Below are 25,347 nucleotides of genomic sequence, written 5' to 3'. Positions count from 1 at the left end.
TTATTATAAATAACTATATAAAATATTGAAATATTTATATTTTAGTCATAATTAAATGTATGTTGTTATTTTTAATGTAATTAATAAAATAAAAATTAATAAAATAGTAATTTATTATTATTATGGTGTGTTCACACCAAAAGCGAAGCAAATATTTGCACCACATTACTCACTCTAGATTTGTCATTCGTGCAAATAAAAACCAGAACAATAAAAAACATTTTCTGATGCGACCAGACGCGTCAAACTGGGCATGTCAATAAGCTCTTCGCCGATTGGCTTACGCGACAAGATATCATGCGAATTTTCCACTCGTTGAAATTTCTCAACTTGCGCAGAAGATGAGATTGAGGCAAATATTGTGCATTCACATTAAACATAACGCCCAATCCAAGTCATTTGCGTGCCTGGTGCAAATTTGCATCTAATTGTGTCTTTGCATTGACTTTGTGTGTAATCTACTCCCACAAATAATTCAATTAATTAATAATGAATTATAAAAAAAATATTATTGTTATTATTTTTATATTTGGATGGTAATGTGCATGTTTTGTGTATTCTTGTATTCTGAGTCTGTCCAGTAATTTAAAATATAAAACGTGAGAAGGAAAAATCCATTATAAAAGCATGTAATTTGTGTTTTAGCTTGATAAAGCACTGAAAATGACGTTAGCAGCGCCGTTAGCAATTGTTGCCGCTTGATTTGCGTACATTTAAGCTAATAAACATAATTTTAACTTCCCTGAATTTTACAGGTTTTCCATGACTTTTGAAACCCTAGAAATCAAATTAACACCAAAGCTCGTAGCGCTTTTATAGTAGTGTTGTAGTTAGCATATGCGCTAATCGCATAACAACGGCTTCTGACAGGAAGCGTTCATTTTATTTAGCTTTAGTTTCATTTGACTAACATTAGCCGCTTAGTTTATTGTCTCAGAAGCTGAACAAAGGCTTATAACGGTATAAAATTGCGAAATAAAAAAATATTTTAACCAGTTTTGCTGCTAGCGCTAGTTCGAAAACTTGAAACGGAAACCAAACAATGACATAACTTTAAAGTACAAACCGGGAACGCTTCAGGACGCTTCATGAATGTTTAATTCCTAATAGAGTTTCTTTGTGGATTTCCTCACCTGCGGGATCCATAGAGGAATGCTTTGATGCCGGGGGCCGCGAGTCACAAGCGCCGGTTCTCATTATATTCCCTCTCTTGTGTCGTGTAGCCTATAGCTGTGTGTTTGAAATGTATATATGCTTTCACAGGAGCTCTTAGAGGGAAATACGTTCCTCTGAAAGCGTGAAAGAAGAGAGTTCTTCTGTTTGAAAGCTCAGCTTTTCTCACAGGAACAACAATTGGACAAAAAGAGACGCAGTCAGCTTTAAAACACAAGAAAGTGGAAAGAATAGAGCAGCTAAACTACAATAACACTCTTTTTTTACGTTTTGCTTTATTATACTGAAACATTACTTTTAGTTTGAGTCATTTCAATACTTCAACTTAAACTGTACAAAACATTGGAAATGTTGCAAGAATACTGGTACATTAATGATTAAAAATAAGGCAACTAAAACAATACAGTAATTAATAGCTTTTTTTAATCTTGTTTTGCTTCATTAAAACATTAATATTTTTAGTATAATCTGTTATTTTTGTATGTAACGCAGTAGGATTAATTTTTTTTAATTATCTTTATATATTCAGTTTTCATTTTAATATTACTTATTTTGTTTTTGACCATTTTATTATTAGTTTTAGTCATTTTAATACTTGCAACTGAAAATGTTGCAAAATACTTTGTTTTGCTTTTTTAAAAATGTGATTATTCTAAAAAATAAATGTTATTAGCATGTGTTAATATTTTGAATTTGTTTTAATTTTATATTTTCAGTTTTCATTTTAGTTTCTGTAATTTTGTTTAACCTTTATTGTATAATTTTTGTTTTTTAGTTTGTAATTTTAATAAGTCAAATTAAACCATATGTAACTAATTGATATAAAATAATATAATTTTCTAAAATCTGAATTTAGTTAATGTTTATTTCAGTTAACGTAAAAGATTAATAGTTTTTGGATTTGTGAATGTTACTGATTATGATTTAAATATATATATATATTGAGTCAATTAGAATTTGAATTATACCTTGTTTTGCTTTGAAAGTAAAATGTTATTTTATATATGATCAATATTATTTTAATATAGTTCATGTAGTACTTATTAACCATTTAGATTTTTTTTTTTTTTTTTTTATCGATTTTAGGTTTAGTATTTTTGTTTAATGTTTTTTTCCATTTTATTTGTTTTTATGGCTTTTTACTTGACAATTCATGTAAAATATGGAAAATATATATTTTTAAATTTAGTATTTAAATGATACATGCAAATTGTGAATATTTAAATATACAATTTATTGTTACATTTTTCAAATGTTTAAATTGTTAATATATTGTTAAGATAACAAGATAATTACATTTACATTACATTTAGTCATTTGGCAGACGCTTTTATCCAAAGCGACTTACAATTGGGGAATACAAAAAGCGATTAATCAGACAGAGGAAGTGCTCGTAACACCAAGTCTCAGTCATTGTGCAAATAAGTACAAGCTAGCAAGTGGAGAGAAAGATAGAGGGAAAGAGTTTTTTTTTTTTTTGAGTTTAGGATGAAGTCAAGTACTGCCGAAAGAGATGAGTTTTCAGTTGTTGCTTGACGATTGCCAGGGATCCGGAGTTCCGGATAGGGGTGGGAAGATTATTCCACCAGCCAGGAATGGTGAACGAGAATGTTCTGGAGAGTGATTTTGAGCCTCTCTGTGATGATACCACAAGGCGTCGCTCACTAGCTGATCTCAGACTTCTGGAGGGGATGTAGGTTCGTAGTAGTGAGTGGAAGTAGGAGGGTGCTGAGCCTGTGGTAGTTCTGTATGCAAGCATCAGTGTCTTGAACTGGATGCGAGCTGCCACTGGTAGCCAGTGCAAGGAGATGAAGAGAGGTGTAACATGCGCTCTTTTGGGTTCGTTGAAGATCAGTCGTGCCGCTGCATTCTGAATAATTTGTAGAGGTTTGATTGTGTTTGATGGCAGACCAGCCAGAAGAGCATTGCAGTAGTCCAGTCTAGAAACAACAAGGGCCTGGACAAGAAGTTGCGCAGCATGCTCTGTCAGAAAGGGCCTGATCTTTCTGATGTTGTGTAGTGCAAACCTGCAGGATCGAGCAGTCTTTGCAATGTGCTCTTTGAAGGTCAGCTGGTCATCAAAGATTACACCAAGATTTCTGACCGAAGTTGATGGGGTAATCATTGATGAGCCTAACTGAATCGTGAAGTCATGCCGTAGAGTCGGAGTGGCAGGGAAGACCAGAAGTTCCGTCTTTGCCAGGTTGAGCTGTAGGTGATGTTCTTTCATCCATGCCGAGTTGTCCGCCAGGCAGCCTGAGATCCGTGCAGCTACCGTTGGGTCATCTGGTTGAAAAGAGAGATAGATCTGTGTGTCATCGGCATAGCAGTGATAGGAGAAGCCATCTGCATGTATGATGGGACCCAGCGATGTAGTGTATGTGGAGAAGAGGAGGGGTCCAAGAACCGCTCCCTGAGGAACTCCAGTGACCAGTTGATGTGGTTTGTATACCTCCCCTCCCCAGGCCACCCTGAAGGATCTACCGGTGAGATAGGATTCAAACCAGCGAAGTGGAATCCCAGTGATGCCCAGTGATGAGAGTGTAGACAGGATAATGTTTTCCATTAGATGTTGGTTTGCGATTAATAAAGAGAGATGAATTGAAGAGTGATTTTTCATGTCTAATCTGAACACATGATTATTTGTAAGGACGTTTAGTGTAATCACTCACACGTCTCAGTCTGTCAGTCTGAGCTGAAGCTGCTCTCCTGACCCAGACCGGCTGACGTAGTTCAGTCTGGATCGAGCCGGTCTGACTCACCGAGTGCTGCGTCTGTCAGGCGTGAGAGAGATGCCGAGTTTGGCTCTTCATCAGCTCCATCACACTCCTCTGTGTCTCCACGTTACTAACGCTCCCCGTGTTTCCAGAAGAGATGTCGCACCGGGTCAAAATAATATCGTTCAGAGCCAAAACACAGACAGCCGTCATCGGCATTTACATCTCGTTGTGTTATTACACTCAGAAATACCAGTAAATGTAACTAAATTTTTATGAACATTATAAAGAGGCATTTCAGTTCCCCTCAAGCCACAACAAATCCTTACCATGTATTCAGAACAGCAATGACACATTTATGTATAAAACAAACATAATTTGGGTTGTAATTTCCTCTCCAATCAAAGCTATTATTAATAATAATTATTATTAAGCTGTTGAGTATGGAATAGTGTTATTGTCAGTCCTGTCTCTCTGTGTCTTGTGTTTCCTGTTCTCGTTTTTTTCTCCTCATTAGTTTATTAGTCTCCAGCTGTGTTTCCTTAATTATCTAGTTTACGCCTCGTTTATTTTTAGTACTTAAGCCCTGTTTCCCTGCCTCTGTGTCCAGTCTTATCGTCATTCAATGTTGATCTGTGTCGCCAGTGACCCCTGAGTTTGGTAAATAAAGTTTATAAGAGTTTTTGGAAGAAGTTCCTCGCCTCCTCGTTCCCTTCTCCTAAGTGTAGTGTGACAATTATTGAGTACTAAATATTATTATAAAGCTGTTCAGTACAGCGGTAGGTCGTGACTTATATATGGAGAGCAGGTTTGGTCATTGTTGTTCATATTATTTATTTTAAATATTTATTTTTTAAATTATTTTATTTACATTAAGATTGGTTGATCGATTATGGACATTATGTAACTAATTGATTTTTATGTACATTATATAAAAGTAATTGTGAATTATTTTAATTCATTTATTTTGTCAATTATAAATTATGTAATGAGAATTATCATTTTAAAAATATTACTAATAATAGCTTATTTAATATTCACTTGATTATGTACGTTGAATACAAAATTTATTATTATAACCCCCAGTTTCACAGACAAGGCTTAAGACTAGTCCCAGACTAAAATGTAAATCTGAGCTGTTTGAACTGAAAGAAACTTGCACTGACTGATCTTAAAACATATCAGTGCCTTTGTATTGTCTTAAGATGCTCACCAGTAATGCTTTTTTTCTAAGGCATGTTTATAAAAATTACTTAAATGTCCTAATTGGACTATGACTTAATCCTTCCTTAGGCTAAGCCCTGTCTATGAAACCGGGCCTATATATTACATTAATTATGCACATTATATATAATTTATCCATTATCCATGATAGTCTCACTACAATAGCTTTATAAACAGAAAATGGACAAACTACTACTAGCCACACATCATTTCTCAAAGTAGCTAAAACAAGAACATTTATTTATTTTGTACAAAAAAAGTGCTGTCACTTTTTCCTTAATACTTACATTAAATGAATATTTTATTTTAATTTTATTTTGGGTTTACTTTTTTATTGTTTTTTATTATATTTAAATTTTTTATTTTGGTTTTACTTTGTTTTTTAATTTATTTTTGATTGTTTAGTTTATTTGTATTTTAGTTTTACTTTTTGTTTTGTTTTATTTTGGAATATTTTGTTTTATTTAATCATTTTTATTTTGGATGTTTTTCAATATTTTGTTTTTTTGTTTATTTTATTTTAGTTTTATCTTTTAAAAAACTTATCTTATCTTTTTATCTTTTATCTTATATTTTTTTATTTAATTTTGTTTGATTTTAGTTTATTTTTATTTTGGGTTTACTTGATTTTATTGTACATAATCTTATTTTGTTTTTATTTTATTTTAGATTAGTTTTATTTTGGTTTAACTTTATTTTATTTTATTTTGTTTTATTTTTTATTTTATTTTGGGTTTACTTGATTTTATTGTACATCATTTTATTTTGTTTTTTATTTTATTTAGATTATTATTTTGGTTTTACTTTATTTTATTTTATCTAGTACACTGAGCCAGAACTGGCCAGAACAGAAATTGTGCACTGTTGTACTGTAAAAATGTTATCTCTAAAGTTATATGTGTATATGTATATGTATGTTGTGATGTAACCTAATTGCAACCAAAATGAAGCATGTTTGTTCTGTTAATTTGTACTCAATTACGCCTCAAATCAAAGCGTGACATGATCAGATTCCAGAGGCTCATGGGAAATCATTCCACCGGAGGTCAAAGGTCACGGCTCCTGTCTGCTTTGTTTGATCTATGGATTGATATTGATTTCTCTTCATTAGAGTTTGCATAATGAAAGTGCACAGGATTGATTGGCCATTGATTCCATTCGTTTACCTAATGCTAACGGCATTGAGTCACTCAAACGAGCGCTAGCATGTGGTTTTTGTGTTTCCTCTCACTCAAACCAACAACAAAACTGAAATATATAAGAATTAACCAAATGATGTGTATAAAGCGACTGTAGATTCAGATTAACTCTTGTGTATAAATGAGGTCTGATTAGCTTTTGTGCTACATTGTGTTTGATCAGTTGTTGTTGATTGTAGGCTCAAGTTTATATTGAGTTTGTGTTTTTCTGTCAGTTAGCTTAATTTTCTTCTGTATTTGTCCAGGATTATGGTTTCTCGTCGATCGTCAGGGCTGGGAAAGATTGTGGCGGCGCTAAAGGTCACATGACCATCCATCTCGCTCAAGTGTGGGTTTCCTCCTGAATAAACATGAGCCACTTTGGCTTCTCCTTTGCTCTGATCAGCCGTTTACAGTATCTTAATGGAAATATTCGATCCCAAAGCTTGAGAAATATTCAACTTGATCGTTGTTTCTCATGCTGGTACGATCTGTTATGTTTAGTATCAAAAGAAGAATGAAAGACTTCCATGTGTGTAGATGTTAAAGTTGAATATTTAGTAGGGGATGATGATAAACTCTTAGTTCTTCAAGTTGTAACAACAGTTTCTGACATGAATAAATAAAGGAGAATATACAGTAATAAAAAAGAAAATCTAATAATGTATAAATAACTTTATTACTAATATTACTAAAAATAAATAAATACTGCAATATAATGGGAAACCAAATATCATTAATTCATTTTTTTTTTAAATCGCTCAACCGTGTCCCCAGTGTTTTTTTTAAAATAAATAAATATACAGTTCTATGCTTTTATATATATATTTATATATTTATATTAACATTTTTGTATTTTATTTTTCTTCTTAATATAATTGTTTACATTGAAACATACTTTAATTATATAATAATTATATTAGTACAGCCTGACGGTTAAACATATTATTAAAATGGAATATATTATTGTCATTGGAATTAAACTTTTTATAAAGTAATTGTTATCATTTATTTTAATATTTTTATTAACTTAAATTATAATATTAATAATAATTTGCATAAATTATAATAATTTTATTAATAAATAAATGCACAGTTCTATACGTTTTTTCTGCTGTTCTTTATTTGTATTAAGAACAAATAAATGTAATTTATTAAAAATCGTTATATTTATTCATTATTATTTATTTTATTCAGTTATCTTCATGTTAAAATAATATAGTAAATGCCTATTTTTTTATATTTTATTAATGTAAACTAATATTTTATAAACATTTTATTAATTTTGCAACCTGACAGCTACACTGTAGCTAAATTCCTTTATTCGTTCATTAATATTTATATATATAGTGCTGTCAAACAATTAATCGCGATTAATCGCATCCAAAATGAAAGTTTTCGTTTACATAATATATGTATGTGTATTGTGTATATTTATTATGTTTATATAAATACACACACTAATAGTATATATTTAGAAAATATTTACATGTATATAAATTTAGATATTTATATTCTTATATTTTATATTATATACAAATATATTTAATATATAAACATAACATATTTTTCTTAAATATATTCATGCATGTGTTTGTATTTATATGTGCTTAATAAATATACACAGGACACATACATATATTATGTAAAGAAAACCTTTTATTTTGGATGCGATTAATCGCAATTAATTATTTGACAGCACTAATACACACACATACTGTTACATATTGAATGTAATTATTACGCTTATTTAATTATTATTTATTTATACTTAAATCAGTATTCATTTAAAAAACTAATTATTACAAATTGAAATAAACGATGTAAGATTTTTCGAAACACTAGCTTGACTGTAGCTTAGGCTAACTCTGTTAGCATCTGTGGCGTTCAGGATAATGCTAACAAATCCTTCATGAGTTTCCCGCTCACGAACACATTTGTGTTCGGCAGAAACTCCAGTGGCGTTCTGTAGTGATTCATTCACCTCGGCTCGCGTTATTAAAGGCCTTTCAGTTGTTTCAAAGCTTCCCCTTTTCCTCGCATGACAGTTTCATTTCTGCCTTTTGTCCCAGGCGCTATTTATGGCCGTAATTGAACGGCGTCGGGTCCGCGAGTTCAATTGCAGTCAAAAGAGGCTGGAGCCGGCGGATATGAAAAATGAGGCTCTTTTAAATGCTAATCAGCGTGGTTAGCACGTAGCTCCTGCTTGCCTGGCAAAAATAATTGTGTAAATATCCATGAGAAACTGCAGTGCTTGTGTAAAAAAGCCACGGTGCGTCCCTGCGATAAATACATGTGATTTCTCTCCCGCGCTCAGCATAACGGCATCATGTCACGTGAGTCTGTCTGAAGCGTCTCGCTGGCGTTTGAGCGGGAAATCTTAACAGAATATGCCTTTTATTGTATTGATGGATCAAATAGCGTATTGTTGACGTGTTGTGCAGCTCAGTGGTGGATGATATTAAACACATGACTGTGTTTTCTGGCCTTTTCTGTCAATGTTTAGCTAATAGGCAACTGATCTCTGAGGAGGAAATGCTGGGAAAAAGTACGTTTGAAGTGGTGATTAATGGACTTAATGACTTCAGAGACCCAAATGAGTCAAACTGAATGTGCACCGCAGCTCAGATGACTTGATTTTTGAAGAGATCTAAAACTCTGGTGAATCTGAGCACAGTTTGAGACACTTCTGAGATACTTCTGAGACTCCAGAGGAGACTCGTGTGAGATTACTGCCATGTTTTTCCTTTGAAGAGACATGTTGTAGATTTGAGCGGAAGTCTCCATTTGCTCTCCATTTAGTCTCATCACAGTCTGGGATTAAATAATTAAGCACATTCAATAATTGTTTATTTAATAGTTATTTATACTTTTATTATTAAATTATTTAAAGAAATAATAAGGCTATATATAAAACATGACTGTTACATTGAAGCTAAATTATTATTATTATTATTATTATTATTAATAATAATAATTTAGTAATGCTTATTTTAAAAAATCATTAGCTATTTTATCATTATTTAAATACATTATTTTATATTTATATTATACAATCTGATGCCTAAATCACAGCAAAATTATTATTATTATTATTATTATTAATTTAGTGGTTACATTTATGCTTATTAAAATAATTAATTTATTATTAATGTATTTATATTTATTACTAATAATAATTACATTTTTATAAAAATTATATTATTCCTCAATTTTTTTTGGTTTATATTTTGTATTTCTCATTTGTAAGTTGCTCTAGATAAATCATCTGCTAAATGAATAAATGTAAATGTTATGTATATTAATTATACAACATGATGGCTACATTGCATTAAATATTATTATTATTATTATTACATTTTAATTATTATGAAAGATTTTAACAATTATTGAAATTACACAATAATCATATTAATTATACACCTAACAACTAACTTTTATCAATTAAGATCAAGAGACGAAGGAGCGCGGTGCACACAACGTTGTTGAAATATGAATATTTCCTCATTTTATTTTTATTTATATTTTATGTTTCCCATTTGGCAATTGCTTTGGAAAAAAGTATCCACTAAATTATATAATTAATTAATATATTATATAATTAATTAATAATTATGTGTATTAATTGTACAACATGACAGCTACATCAATGCTAAAATATTATTATTATTATTAAATTGCTTTATTTGTATTAAATCATCTATTATGACTATAATTTAAGTATTTTGATGTATTATTAAAATAATTTATTACATATACAAGTATTATATTATAAATTGTACATTAATTGTATTAATTACACAACCTGACAGACAGTTTTAGTCACTTTCTTGAAGCTCTGTCTGGTTGTAGCTTGACTGTGTTTGTGTCTGTGCCAGTATTGTTCGTTTGTTTAGAACGTCCTTCAGGAGTGTGTGAGGTGCGAGACACGGAGTGAGCTTTCACTGATCGATTGTCTCAAACGAGTGTGTCGCTGTTCCTGGAAACTCCTGCTGAGACTTTAAGAGAGCGACCGAGACCAAACGCACTGCAGAATAAGATGAAACGCAGCAGATTTAACTGGTTGATAATCAGATTTGCTCTCAGAGCTGAAGAACACCTGGATCTCGCTGATAACAGCACAACAACAGAAACCACATCAGACCATACACTGAGCACAAATCACCAACAATACATATTTCCATTGTGCAGGAAATATCTCTACATGTATATAAAACAGACCGATAATTCTACATGAATCAAGATGTCTTGGTGAGGTTCAGTAATTATAAAACTTTAGCAATCATTTGCATTGCAGCAAAGTTGAGTGAATACAGCATGTCTGTAACTTTATTCAAAAGAGCAGCAACCTCATTTAAATCACTTTGTGTGTATAGAAATAATTATTTAATAAATAAAAATATATAATATACACAATTATATATCAAATAAAGTAATATATACAATTATTATATTAATATATATCAAATTATCAGCATTTTAATCCAAATTTTTGTATTGATATGTTTTATTATATTAATATTATTATACACACACACACACACACATATATATATATATATATATATATATATATATATATTTGTGTTTGATTATATTTTTGCCAAATATAATCAAACACAGCTGGACTCAAATGAAGGTGTAGAACCATCTCAAGGATGATCAGAAGAAATGGACAGCACCGGAGTTAAATATATGAGTGTCACAGCAAAGGGTCTGAATACTTAGGACCATGTGATATTTCAGTTTTTCTTTTTTAATAAATCTGCAAAAATGTCAACAATTCTGTGTTTTTCTGTCAATATGGGGTGCTGTGTGTACATTAATGAGGGAAAAAAATGAACTTAAATGATTTTAGCAAATGGCTGCAATATAACAAAGAGTGAAAAATTTAAGGGGGTCTGAATACTTTCCGTACCCACTGTATGTATATATATATATATATATATATATATATATATATATATATATATATATAATGTTTTACAATATTTTATTTCTATTTATTTATAAAACCTGACTAAATAGACTAATTTACAAAATACCAAAAATGTACAAAAATAATTGCATAATGATATAATGTATAAAATATTTCTGTTTTTACTGATTTACTTTTTTTGTAAGAATTTTGTGTGAGAACAGTGATTTTTAAAAACCTGATTGAACCAGTTTATGAGGAAACAGTCTTGTGCAACGAAAATTACATTTCCCTCAATTTTCCTGCATAAAAATGCATGTCTTTTGGGCTCATTTTGCTGCACTACAGCTAAAAAAAAGCTTTTTAGTAAGTCAAAAAGCGAGAAATACATATTCTATTGGCCAATATGTAAATTTCGCAGCTGAGCTGGTAAGAAGAGACTTGCGTCAGCTGCAAAGTCAATAAAGTGGTGGGAAAGTGATTAGAATTTGATGAAAGATTATGAAAACAAACATTTGCTCCTTCAGAGTAACATCCACGTTTGATTCGGTGGCAGTACATGTGCAGTGTTCAGGAGGTGAACTGGATGAGTTTTGATGTCTTGTTATCTTGTGAATCAGCTAGATGTTCCAGACGTCAGGACTCCTCCATCTGCTGCGCTTTAGCTGTGGAAACTGACGGCTAGTTGGCCGTCGCTGGGGTTTTCCGCTGGCTTCAGGTTCGCTGACACCTGTCACACAGTGTTTTTGACCTGAGGGTGAATCCAGCTTTCTGAGCCACCGTTGGCTGTTTTTCACCAGGCTCTGATATAGAAATCACAAAAAATTTGATGCTGTGTTTGTTCAGAGTGTCCGTATATACAGAAAATGTCTTATTGAACCTGTTCGTGTCAAAAAATCAAAGACTATACCCAAGAAGTGTCACTCGTATAGTTTTGAATGGGAAAAATGCAAGCTCAATATGGCCACTCTATCGAACAAAGCCACGCCTTCTGGGTAAAGGAGCCAATCACTAGCACTAAAGTTAGTCCCAGTTTATATAGAAACAGTCGGCGTTCTGAGACGTATCTGAAAGAGACAGGAGCTGCACTTGCATGCCCGAGAGGCATTTCAAAGATGGCCGCCGAGTGACATGACTTGTCTTAATGGCACTTAAAAAAACTTAAGCCAACCTGGAACCTAGTGGTTAGCGCATATGCTAGTTTTGCGCACTGTTAGCATTGAGTGTATTTGCTAACGTCCTTACAGGGTTTTAATGTGCTAACAGTCACTTAAGCATAAACCTGTTTATGGTGTTTTCGGCAGGATGTAACTGAATCACGAATATAATGGTATATTAATCTAAAGTTTATGGGTAATTTGGAAAATATAGTAAAAAAAAAATCTAAATTTCAGTGTATTCAATTGTCGTCTTGAATGTTAAAGCTAAAATTGTTAATGTTTGGAGGAAATACACAGCTAAAGATCTTAAAGGAAACATTAGTTTACATGACAATTTCTGTATCTTAAATGGTTTTCTTCCAAACTGAGCTACACGCTAAAGCTAGTTTGTTAACAATCCTTGTCGTCTCTCTGCTACTTCTTCGTTGTTTAGCAGCGACTTTTTCATTCTCTTTCTTTAAATAATGCAACATCAGACATGATTTATCTGTATTTTATCATTACTTTCTCATTGGCTTGCTAAAGCTAGCTTTCAAAGTCTGACTTTGTTTTTTTGCTAGCATGAGGGTTATTCATTCATTTAGCACAGTCTAACATGTTCGATTTCTCTTTTAATTCCCCATTAGCTTGGTGAAAAGCTATCTCTTCTGATTTTATTAGCATAAGTGTTCATCACATGACAATAAAATGCGGAACACACAACTCTATTATTTATTTACCACACTTGCTTACATTTTAATGTAATTTTTTCATTTCTAATTTGCACATATCAGACCTGTACATACATAGTTGTCTATATTATATATTGTGTTTTTGCTGTTTTGTACATTGCCTATTTGGATATTTGTTTACTATTCTTCTATTATCTGTGTCCTGTCCTGTTGCTGTCTTTCTGTTGCACTGTGGAGCTTCTGTCACTACAACAAATTCCTTGTATGTGTAAACACACTCGACCAATAAAGCTCATTCTGATTCTGATTCTGATAAGGGTTGTTTCTTCATTTTAGCACAGTTTAACATGTGGTATTTTATCTTTAGCCAAAAGGTCCACAGCTAAAAACAATTTGCTTCTTGCAAAAGCCTGTAACTGTCAAATCCACCTGAAAAAAAAAAAATAAACATTTAAACATATATTTTAGCTTTTCTAAGAACTTTATCAAATATGATTGTCAACTTTTAATTTTTCATTTTCGAATAATGTGACATTACCCAATATTTCTCTCTATATTTCCCATTGAGCTTGCTAAAAAGCTAGCTTTTCTGTTTTTGTTAGCATGGGGGTTGTTTCTTCATTTTAGTCTAATGTGGTGTTTTAGAATTAGCATTAGCCAAAAGGTTGCTGCAGTTAAAAAAAAGTGATTCTGTCACTGTATGCGGCGAGTTGGTGAACACTTTGTGTGTTCCCCAGAGATTTGCAGTTTTTCACTCAAAGTGGACCGTAATGAATGGCTCTCGTACGATCAGGCAGATTAGCATAGCAGAATCTTAATTTGCGTATCGAGGGGAATCGAGGGGAATGTTGGGGCGAAGTAATTGTTTGTACACTAATCATGTAGAGCAGCGTGTGGGCATTTCCACTTCTGCCTCTGTCACGTTATTAATAATGACTTGATTTGGCCCGGTTAGCCTCAGAAAAGGGCGGCTCGTGCTAGCGTACACACAGGTCTGTTGGGTGCAGCGACTTCTGACGCCCGAGGCCAATGTGAGTAAAACATATCATCAGTTACCGCTAAAGCTGCGCTCTACTTGGACTTCACCTGGTGGGGTTTAGAGGAAATTATAGTGGTACAAGTGGGTTTCGTACTTAAATGCTAAAACCTTATGCTAACACAGGAACACAAATGCTCATATGTGGAACGCATTGCTATTGATTGCATAAATTTGGCCAGTTTTCTCTTTCAGGTTAAGTACGACAGTTAGTTAAACTATAACGTTTTTTTTTTTTAAATATCTAACTACTTTAATTGCACACTTTAAATAATCTCTATCACCCCTTGAGGACTTGAGAAGTGATGACACACGCATGCACCCGGAGCAGTGGGCAGCCAATGCTGCAGCGCCCGGGGAGCAGTTGGGGGTTCGGTGCCTTGCTCAAGGGACTCACCTCAGTCGTGGTATTGAGGGTGGAGAGAGCGCTGGACATTCACTCCCCCCACCTACAATCCCTGCCGGACCTGAGACTCGAACACACAACCTTTGGATTACAAGAATCCTCATTTTGCTGCACTACAGTTAAAAAAGGCTTTTTAGTAAGTTAAAAAGCGATAAATACATATTCTATTGGCCAATATGTAAATTTCGCAGCTGAGCTGGTAAGAAGAGACTTGCGTCAGCTGCAAAGTCAATAAAGTGGTGGGAAAGTGATTAGATTTTGATGAAAGATTATGAAAACAAACATTTGCTCCTTCAGAGTAACATCCACGTTTGATTCAGTGGCAGTACATGTGCAGTGTTCAGGAGGTGAACTGGATGAGTTTTGATGTCTTGTTATCTTGTGAATCAGCTAGATGTTCCAGACGTCAGGACTCCTCCATCTGCTGCGCTTTAGCTGTGGAAACTGACGGCTAGTTGGCCGTCGCTGGGGTTTTTCGCTGGCTTCAGGTTCGCTGACACCTGTCACACAGTGTTTTTGACCTGAGGGTGAATCCAGCTTTCTGAGCCACCGTTGGCTGTTTTTCACCAGGCTCTGATATAGAAATCACAAAAAATTTGATGCTGTGTTTGTTCAGAGTGTCCGTATATACAGAAAATGTCTTATTGAACCTGTTCGTGTCAAAAAATCAAAGACTATACCCAAGAAGTGTCACTCGTATAGTTTTGAATGGGAAAAATGCAAGCTCAATATGGCCACTCTATCGAACAAAGCCACGCCTTCTGGGTAAAGGAGCCAATCACTAGCACTAAAGTTAGTCCCAGTTTATATAGAAACAGTCGGCGTTCTGAGACGTATCTGAAAGAGACAGGAGCTGCACTTGCATGCCCGAGAGGCATTTCAAAGATGGCCGCCGAGTGACATGACTTGTCTTAATGGCACTTAAAAAAACTTAAGCCAACCTGGAACCTAGTGGTTAGCGCATATGCTAGTTTTGCGCACTGTTAGCATTGAGTGTATTTGCTAACGTTGTATTTGCGACTCTCTAACCATTAGGCCACGACTGCCCCATTTAACATGTTTTTGCAATGTTTATTTTGTTTTTCAAAAAAAAAAAAATTGTTTTAAATTTATATAATCATTATATCACATAAATGTTGAATTTGAAGTAAAATGATGCATGGATATTTTATTGTATTTTTTAGAAGTTTTTGTGTTATTGTATAGTTTAGGTTATTTATTTGAGTGGGAAACAGTAGCCGGATCCTCATGAATGCACAGGAATGCTCTGGTGTACCTGTCTCACACACAGGTGTCAGTGTATCTTTGGTGCTCAGACAGTCGCGCGGCGCTGCATGTTGTGTTCTGGTGCTCAGACTCGCACGCTGCACAGCTGATGTGACAGTAGCCCTTTCACAGCCCTGATTCAGTGTGGCACTGAAGAGACTAATTACCTCCTGTGACCTGACCTCACAAACAGTCCTGCAGCGTACACTGATACCCACCCGCTCCAAAACATGCTGAGAACATACACTGGCAGTGCTTTTATAGGCACTAGAGATGGGTCACAGAATGCATTGTCTATAGGCCGCCAATAACTATGAGTTTGGCCTAGGTTATAATGATTAGAATATTGTATTTAGAACTGTATAAATTAAATTCATTTTCCAATGAAAAACCATCAGACAAACTTAAACTGATCAATGACTCCAGAACACAGAAGGAAATATATATTTTCACAGGATATAAGGCGCATACATACATAATTACACATAAAATATGTACATAAATATATAAACATCTGTTTGGGAAAATGCATTGTAATATTTCCATGAAAATGATACAAATGGTATTAGGTCATATCTTAAGTTATTTAGAGGCAAATTCAAAATATTAGATTTTTTTAATTTAATGTTATTTTTTGTGGCTAATAAATGTTAATTATTTTAATCTATTAACAGTCCTAAATAATAGTTTTTATAAAGAATTGTAGGACTTTGTTTTCTAAAGAATGCTTTTTTTTTTTGTGTAAAATATATAACAGTAATATCAAGTACTATCATGAAGACAAATATCATTATAAAAACATTTACTTTTTTTCCTCATTTAACAAAATTTTAAAAAACAATGCAACAAATGGGGAATACAATAAAAGCTGCTTTTCCACTGTCATTTCAAAGAAACAATATCCGTCCCAGCTGGGCCAGATCAGCACGGAATGGAACGGTTTAGTGAAGACAACGGTTTGGCCCAATGGTGAAAAAGCAGCTAAAGTGATTCATTCTAAAAGAAATGCTACAATCTCAACATTTGAGATTGAAAAAAGGAAAAGAGGATTATTTTAAGTGTGTACAGTTAGTTGAATGTTTGTGTAAAAGAGTCTTTGAAGTCTTTAGATGTTTCTTGAACTTTATAAAAGGACTCAGTTCTTGGGTAAGGCTGAGAAGGTCCTTCCACTGGTGAGGAACTGTAAAGCTAAAGGGTCTGGAGTGATTTTGTGCATCACTCTGAAGATACCATGAGGCACGGCTCACTCAGATTATCTGGAGGAGATGCACCAGAAGGAGTGGATCATCATACTTTTTGTAATATGGGTCGTGCTTTTTGCCTGTGAAGAGAGATAAACAGAAGTATAACATGCTGTCGTGAAATTTAAACAACATTATTAAGGGATTCACATATTTCACACACAACACCAGAATCCTTATAGTTTGATCATTTTAGAGAATAAAAAAAAAAAAAAAAACATGGAACTGATAAAACAGCAACAGGTTCACATTCACTGCACTCTTCTTCATTGTACTGCCACAAATAGAAACAGACGTAAAAACATTTGCACTTATGATGGGAATTATATATCACAACAGGTCATTAGTACTTACAAGGTTTGAGTTTTTTCCAGCAGCAACCAATTGCAATCAGTATTAAAATACCTGGGATAACTGCATAAATGATATGTGAAGTATATTCAAATCCTAGAACACACAGAGAAACATTCACAAAATACGCAATGAATAATATGGCAGAAAAAATCCTCAAAAACAACAAAACAAATAAACCTAAAAACAACAGAAAAAAGTAAGGCATTCTTGTGTTTGGTGCCTAAAATAAGCAAAATGTATATGGATAAAAATGAACCAGGTTTCAACTTACCGCTACTCTTGGTGTTATTGACAGTCTGAATCTTCGGGATTGACTTAGTAAAACTCTGTCCTGGTAAATGTGATACTGTTTTCTTAAAAGCAGCTTTGGAGAAATGTAAGAACTCTTTCAGCCAGTAAATGCACTCATAATTGTAGTATTTCTTCAGTGATTCAAGCTGTGCTGTGTTTTTATTCCACTTCTGCACTGTGGCAAATGCCTGTGGTACAGATGTTTTGTATCTGCTGTTCTTCATTTCTAGTGTGATGAAATCTTCTCCATCATAACTGTACCGATCAAACCCAGATTTGATGTCAGTCTCATCATCCCATTCACATCCATACATCCTCTGATAGGTATGATCACCTGAATGAGAGAGAGATAATGGGATGCTATTCTTTATTTTCTTTTATAGTGTGCAATATAATCCTTATGATGTTTATGAATATATATATATATATATATATATATATATATATATATATATATATATATATATATATGTATGTATGTATGTATATGTATATGTATATGTAGTATATATATATATATATATATATATATGTATATGTATGTGTGTATATATATATATATATATATATGTGTATATGTATATGTATGTGTGTATATATATATATATATATATATATATATATATATATATATGTATGTGTGTGTATATATATATATGGTGGGCCGCCTGGACCAAAAAATGCCAGGGCCGATTTTTTGTCCCAGTTCAGCCCTGCAGCTCACATATAGAGGAACATCACCAATTTTGTCCTCCTACCTTGTTTTCTTCCTGAGTTATTGCATGTCAAATAAGAAAGATAGGAAAAATTTCCCTTGAATAAACTTTTATTTATTTATTAGCAGTTTCTCAGCATGAGAATGCCCAAATTGAACCTTTTGAATCTTTTGCTATAGTTTTGGACTTACAAGTCTTTACTTTTTTGTATGCCACTCAGAAAAAAAAAAACTCTGAAAATGCCTTCAGGGCTAAAAGGGATCAAATCTTACTTGTTTATTATCTTATAATCCATGAAAGTGTACAAAACAATAGTTCTAGCAACAAGACGAACACTTCAACAATATTACCATAGTCCTCTGGTTTTATTTTACAGTTAATAGAGTTGATAACTGAGGCTGCACTTGAATGAAATGAGCAAGCATGTCTATTCGCATCATGATCCAACAGACATTTTACAGTCACTTTACAGTGTTGCTACTGATGACGGTCATTATGGCGAATAACAGACCTCAGAATGTAAAGACTGACCAATCAAAATCAAGCATTTCAGAGAGACATATAAAAAAAAAAAAAAAAGTATTTTAACTCACCGCGTGACTGATTGTATCGCTGCATTAGAACATGAATATTGTTTTTGTAGATCTTCTGCACTTCTTCTCTGATCTCAGTGTCTTCTTTCCACATGTCTGTAGATGTAAACTCCTTCATCCAGTCCTGTCTGGGAATCAGCTTCTTTATCTCACTGTCATAATAATCAATCTGTCGTCCATCCAGAGTAGTTACAGCAGAAAACTCTGGGATTCCTGCAATCGTCTGTCCATTTATTCCAGTGTATGTAGTGATGAAGGAGTGTAACTCTAAAAAAAAAATATAAAAAAAATAAATAAATAAACAAACAACCAACATCACAACACCAAACAGCTCTAAAACATGGTTAAACACCACCTAGTGTCGTAAATCAAATTACTGTTTGATGCCAACTAAGACAAGTCTTTTTTTCTTCTAAAGTCAGCATGAAATTAAAATTCAGTAATTATCTTATGGAATATTGTAGTATTTATTATATAATTATATATATATTCATGTTCCTCGGAATCTTAAATCAAAATGACTTCCTCTTGCAGTGACATCTCTTCTCTGATGTCGAGGACGGGGTAACCTGTCACTCACAGAAGACCAAACCACAGCCGTCCAATTAATTCCACACAGACAAACTTGATCCTCTCTCTACGTTTGTTCTTGTTCCAAAAGACATTTCTTTTGCTTCATGTTGACTATAATTTAAAATCATCTTTCACAGAACTGTGGCACACAGACATACCTGCACAGCTAATTTACATTAAAATGTGCATAGATTCAGTCATTTACTAGGGTTATTCTCAGTCTTGTCTCATTTTGCCTTTTAAACAGACCTGTCTGCATGAGACGATATTGAAATAACTTCAGTGCAGCTTCAACAAAACAAAATCCTGCTTTAGCTCACAAAGGATCAGCAAACACTAAATCTGTTAACTAGTTCTGTTTGAGAAAAAAAAAAATTACTTAGATTAAAAAACATGTAATGATTTTCTGTGTGTTCAACACACGGAAGTAGCTAAAGGCCTTCCTGACAGAGAATTCATCATTTAAAAGACTTTACAAAACGCATCTCACCTGAATGAACTAAAGGTATGTAGATGCAGAAAATTAAGAAGTTCATTGCAGACAGAAATCCATGAATGTGACAATTCTTTATTGTGTAGTCGTCGAAGAGCGCAGCTAAAACACCTTAGCATTTGCCACACCTGAACCAACAGGAAAACAGATTCCTGAGCAAGTTACGTCAGCCTGGGAGCAAAAGTCCCCACCCTAAATGTCTGTATTGAGACTGCAAAGACATGTTCTGCGGCTGCGCTCAGTACCTGTTTTTTCCTGTTGGTTCAGGTGTGGCAAATGCTAAGGTGTTCGACAACTACAAAATAAAGAATTGTCACATTCATGGATTTTTCTCTGCAATGAACTTGAACTTAGTTTTCTGCATCTACATACCTCTGGTTCATTCAGGTGAGATGCGTTTTGTAAAGTCATTTAAACGATGATTTCTCTGTCAGGAAGGCCTTTAGCTACTTCCGTGTGTTGAACACACAGAAAATCACTATGTTTTTAATAGAACAGATTTGGTATGGTTGATTATGACAATGTATGTGGTGTTTAATCATGCTTGAGAACTTTGTCTTTGTTTAATATTTTTTCAGCATCACACTCCTTCATCACTACATACACTGGAATAAATGGACAGACGACTGAAGGAATCCCAGAGTTTTCTGCTGTAACTACTCTGGATGGACGACAGATTGATTATTATGACAGTGAGATAAAGAAGCTGATTCCCAGACAGGACTGGATGAAGGATTATGTATCTACAGACATGTGGAAAGAAGATGCTCAGATCAGAGAAGAAGTGCAGCAGATCTACAAAAACAATATTGATGTTCTAATGCAGCGATTCAATCAGTCACGCGGTGACTTACAATACTTCATACTAGAAATGTCAAAGATGACCTTATACATTAAAAAGGAGCAGATCTTATGGCATCTCCTTTTGTTCTTCAGGTGTTCATACGTATCAGAGGATGTATGGATGTGGTTGGGATGATCAGACTGGATCTTTAGAAGGGTTTGATCAGTACGGTTATGATGGAGGGGATTTTATCTCACTAGACCTGAAGGAGCTCAGATACATCACACCTGTACCACAGCGATTCATAACAGCAGTCAAGTGGAATAATGACACAGCCCAGCTTGAATTTCTGAAACAATACTACCAACATGAGTGTGTTTACTGGCTGAAAGAGTTCTTGAAGTTAAGGAATGTGGATTTAGAGAGAAGAGGTAGCCTGTTTTTAAGAAATTCACTTTGTTCAACAAGTAGATAATTTAATTTTCTCTTTCTTTTTTCATACATTGCTTCATTAAAACAAACAAAAAACTTAGCACAATTTAATAAGTTTTAAACTGAAGTATTAAACATTTCTTACATCTATTTCTCTTTTTTAGCTCCTGAAGTGTCTCTGTTACAGAAGGATCCCTCGTCTCCAGTGGAGTGTCATGCCACAGGTTTCTACCCATCAGCAGTCACTATCACCTGGTTAAGAAATGGAGAGGAGCATGATGAAGATGTGGATCTTGGAGAGCTACTACTAAATGAGGATGGGACCTTCCAGAAGACATCTACCCTCTATATTCTACCAGACGAGTGGAAGAAGAACCAGTATGTTTGTGAGGTGGAGCACAAGGAAAGGACCATCCAGAAGATTCTGACTGAGGACGAGATCAAGAGTAACTACAGTAAGTTGTTAATAGTGCGCTATAGTGTTTATAGTTGTTGTTTTTTAATACTTGCTATTAATGTTTATCCTATTCTTACCGCATTTGGATAATAGGTCATTTGATTACAATATTTTGAATTACAATATTTTCATTTGTTTCAAAGGTGAAGGAAAGTCTTACAGGTTTGAACGAAATGAGAGCGAGTAAATGATGACAGAATGTTAAAACTTGACTGAACTAACCCTTTAAGATCAAACTTGTCAAATAGATTTTTGAAATCAAAATCAAATATTAAGAAGGGATAGTTCGCCTGAAAAAGATCATTCTGTCATCATTTACTCGCTCTCATGTTATTCCAAATCTGTGACGCTCTTCTGCGTATCATAAAAGACAACATACAGCAAAATATCTTTATATAACATATAAAAATATCTTTTATTCAATGAAACTGACTAGGAAAAGAGTTAGAAACATTTTGAAATGAGTCCATATGACTTGTGGGACATATTTCAAGTCTTCCAAAGTCATATGATAGCTTTGTTTGTTTAAATTTAAGTTATTCATCGCAGTGCACGAAGGCAACATTGGTAACATTCATTTACTTTACATTTTTTAAATCAAATATTTATATTTTATTTTATTTCAGCTTTATTTCCAATTAACACTTTTATTTTGTTAATGATAATATCCCTGGGCCTAACTAATTAATAATTTATTATTATTTCATCAGTAAGTTGTTTCAGCCTTATATTGCTGTATATTATTGTGTGTTTAATTTTTTTTACAAGTGTTTTTTTTTTATTTTATATTTAAGGTCCTATAAAACTATACTTCATAATACTTAGGAATGTGATAGGATTCATAGTCATCCTCACAGTCCTGGTTATTGGTACTTATAACATGAAAGTAAAAAATAAACTTAAACATTTAATAACATAAGCAGTTCTCTTTTTTCTTCAATAAAATTTGTACATAAGAAAATATAAAACAGAAAAAAATACAAATATGGAAAGTAGGCATAACGCTGCTAGTTTCACTTTCGCTTAATTTGTCATGATTATACTATGCGGCCCCTCACTTACAGTATATTAAAAATAAAAAATAAAAATAAATAACTTGATGTGGCCTTTGAATTAATTAGTATTTGCCCGCCCCTGTTCGAGTACATCACTGCAGCTCCAGGTGTAAAAGGCAGACTCAAATGTGGAAGTACATCCCCTCAGGAGATAACCTGCTTGATTCAGATTTGCCTAAGTTTCCACAGTACTTTGCACTTAAACTACACTTAAAGAATTCATGTTTTTTTGTCCATAATGTTGTCATTTTCTTCATACCATTTGTTTACTCAGGTGAGATTCATTTAATAACGTCACTTTGTTTAAACCCCCAGCTTGCTTCCTTGTGTTGAATTTACATAAAATCGCTTCACATTTGTCATATTTTCTCAAACATCGTAAATAATATCCAGGCTAACAAATGGTGTGTAACAGATTAAGTATCGCTGGAACCTAGGATAAATGACGCAAGAGGAAACCCTCCATTGAATCAAGGGTGTGTAAATAAACATAATGAGAACATGAAGTTCTCAGATACCACGTGGCATTCATCATTTACAGCATCAATAAAATTAGCTTATATATATGGGCACATTAGTTTGAATGAGGGAATCTTAACCATAACTCACACTGTAAAAAATGACCGTGATTTTAACGGTAAAAAACTGTGAAAATGCTACTTTAAAAAACCTGTTAAATGGTTAACGGTAAGTTCCTGTAAAATTTACTGGGAAAAACTGTAAACTGACGTTCACAGAATTCCCTGCGTTGCATTTCACATTTTGTTTGAATTTGATGTTTTTTCTTTGAAATAACTGTTTCTTCTTAGTTTTTTTCTTATCAGTTATGTTCATTAGGGTTGTGTTACATGTAATGTTGTTAAATTAATGTTTATTGCATATTTCAGTTTAACTCTTTCCCTGCCAGCGTTTTTTTTTTAAGTTGCCAGCCACCGCCAGCATTTTTGATGATTTTCACCTAAATTTGATGGCCCTTAGAATGTTTTCTGCTATGAATATATGAACAAATTATATATCAAAATAAAGAACCAAGCCTCTGCTTTTAATTAAAAACAAACTATTTTATTCTATCTTCATGTGTTCATGTTTTATTACCACTTGAATGCACATAGGTTTCATCAGAAATACAACATTTTGGACAAAAAACTGATAAAAATTTATTTTTATCAAAGTAGTGCATTTTCAAGACATTCAAATGTCATATTCTTTCACCTGTAAATAATTATATGAGTAACTGAAATTGCGTTCAATAAACAGAACAGACAGACACACACACACACACACAGGCTGCAAACATACATATACATACTGTACATACACACGCGCGCGCACGCACACATGCACACACACACACACACACACACACACACACACATGCACATACACAAACACGTTTATACACGCATATAGGCTACATACATACATATACATATACATACTGTACACACACACACACACACACACACACACATGCACGCACGCACATACATACACACACGCACACACACACACACACATATATATATATATGTACACTCACCTAAAGGATTAGGGGTGTGGTCCTAGTCAAGACAATCTCCTGAACTCCAAACTGAATGTCAGAATGGGAAAGAAAGGTGATTTAAGCAATTTTGAGCGTGGCATGGTTGTTGGTGCCAGACGGGCCGGTCTGAGTATTTCACAATCTGCTCAGTTACTGGGATTTTCACACACAACCATTTCTAGGGTTTACAAAGAATGGTGTGAAAAGAGAAAAACATCCAGTATGCGGCAGTCCTGTGGGCGAAAATGCCTTGTTGATGCTAGAGGTCAGAGGAGAATGGGCCGACTGATTCAAGCTGATAGAAGAGCAACTTTGACTGAAATAACCACTCGTTACAACCGAGGTATGCAGCAAAGCATTTGTGAAGCCACAACACGCACAACCTTGAGGCGGATGGGCTACAACAGCAGAAGACCCCACCGGGTACCACTCATCTCCACTACAAATAGGAAAAAGAGGCTACAATTTGCAGGAGCTCACCAAAATTGGACGGTTGAAGACTGGAAAAATGTTGCCTGGTCTGATGAGTCTCGATTTCTGTTGAGACATTCAGATGGTAGAGTCAGAATTTGGCGTAAACAGAATGAGAGCATGGATCCATCATGCCTTGTTACCACTGTGCAGGCTGGTGGTGGTGGTGTAATGGTGTGGGGGATGTTTTCTTGGCACACTTTAGGCCCCTTAGTGCCAATTGGGCATTGTTTAAATGCTACGGCCTACCTGAGCATTGTTTCTGACCATGTCCATCCCTTTATGACCACCATGTACCCATCCTCTGATGGTTACTTCCAGCAGGATAATGCACCATGTCACAAAGCTTGAATCATTTCAAATTGATTTCTTGAACATGACAATGAGTTCACTGTACTAAAATGCCCCCCACAGTCACCAGATCTCAACCCAATAGAGCATCTTTGGGATGTGGTGGAACGGGAGCTTCGTGCCCTGGATGTGCATCCCACAAATCTCCATCAACTGCAAGATGCTATCCTATCAATATGGGCCAACATTTCTAAAGAATGCTTTCAGCACCTTGTTGAATCAATGCCACGTAGAATTAAGGCAG

At 34.0% G+C, this 25,347-nt stretch overlaps 2 protein-coding genes across 2 annotated transcripts; one reads left to right on the top strand and one right to left on the bottom strand.

Annotated features, from left to right (window-relative positions):
• Window positions 1-16,156: 16,156 nt before the first annotated feature.
• Window positions 16,157-20,168, bottom strand: LOC306875432 (major histocompatibility complex class I-related gene protein-like). Its single transcript, XM_079425980.1, has 5 exons — window positions 20,008-20,168; window positions 18,945-19,211; window positions 17,616-17,969; window positions 17,345-17,437; window positions 16,157-17,070 (listed from the first exon to the last, which is right to left on the bottom strand). The coding sequence occupies exons 1-5, from the start codon at window positions 20,051-20,053 to the stop codon at window positions 16,997-16,999; spliced, it is 834 nt and encodes a 277-aa protein (XP_079282106.1). The 5' UTR covers window positions 20,054-20,168; the 3' UTR covers window positions 16,157-16,996.
• A 78-nt stretch (window positions 20,169-20,246) lies between these two features.
• LOC306875206 (major histocompatibility complex class I-related gene protein-like) lies at window positions 20,247-22,631 on the top strand. Its single transcript, XM_079425669.1, has 5 exons — window positions 20,247-20,397; window positions 20,589-20,855; window positions 20,947-21,225; window positions 21,391-21,681; window positions 22,478-22,631. Exons 1-5 carry the CDS (start codon window positions 20,349-20,351, stop codon window positions 22,600-22,602), a joined length of 1,011 nt encoding a protein of 336 aa, XP_079281795.1. The 5' UTR covers window positions 20,247-20,348; the 3' UTR covers window positions 22,603-22,631.
• The last annotated feature ends 2,716 nt before the right edge of the window (window positions 22,632-25,347 follow it).

This window comes from Barbus barbus (genome assembly GCF_936440315.1).
Source record: "Barbus barbus genome assembly, chromosome: 9".
In the NCBI taxonomy this organism is placed as follows: Eukaryota; Metazoa; Chordata; class Actinopteri; order Cypriniformes; family Cyprinidae; genus Barbus; species Barbus barbus.
This window is presented reverse-complemented; position numbering and strand designations above follow the sequence as displayed.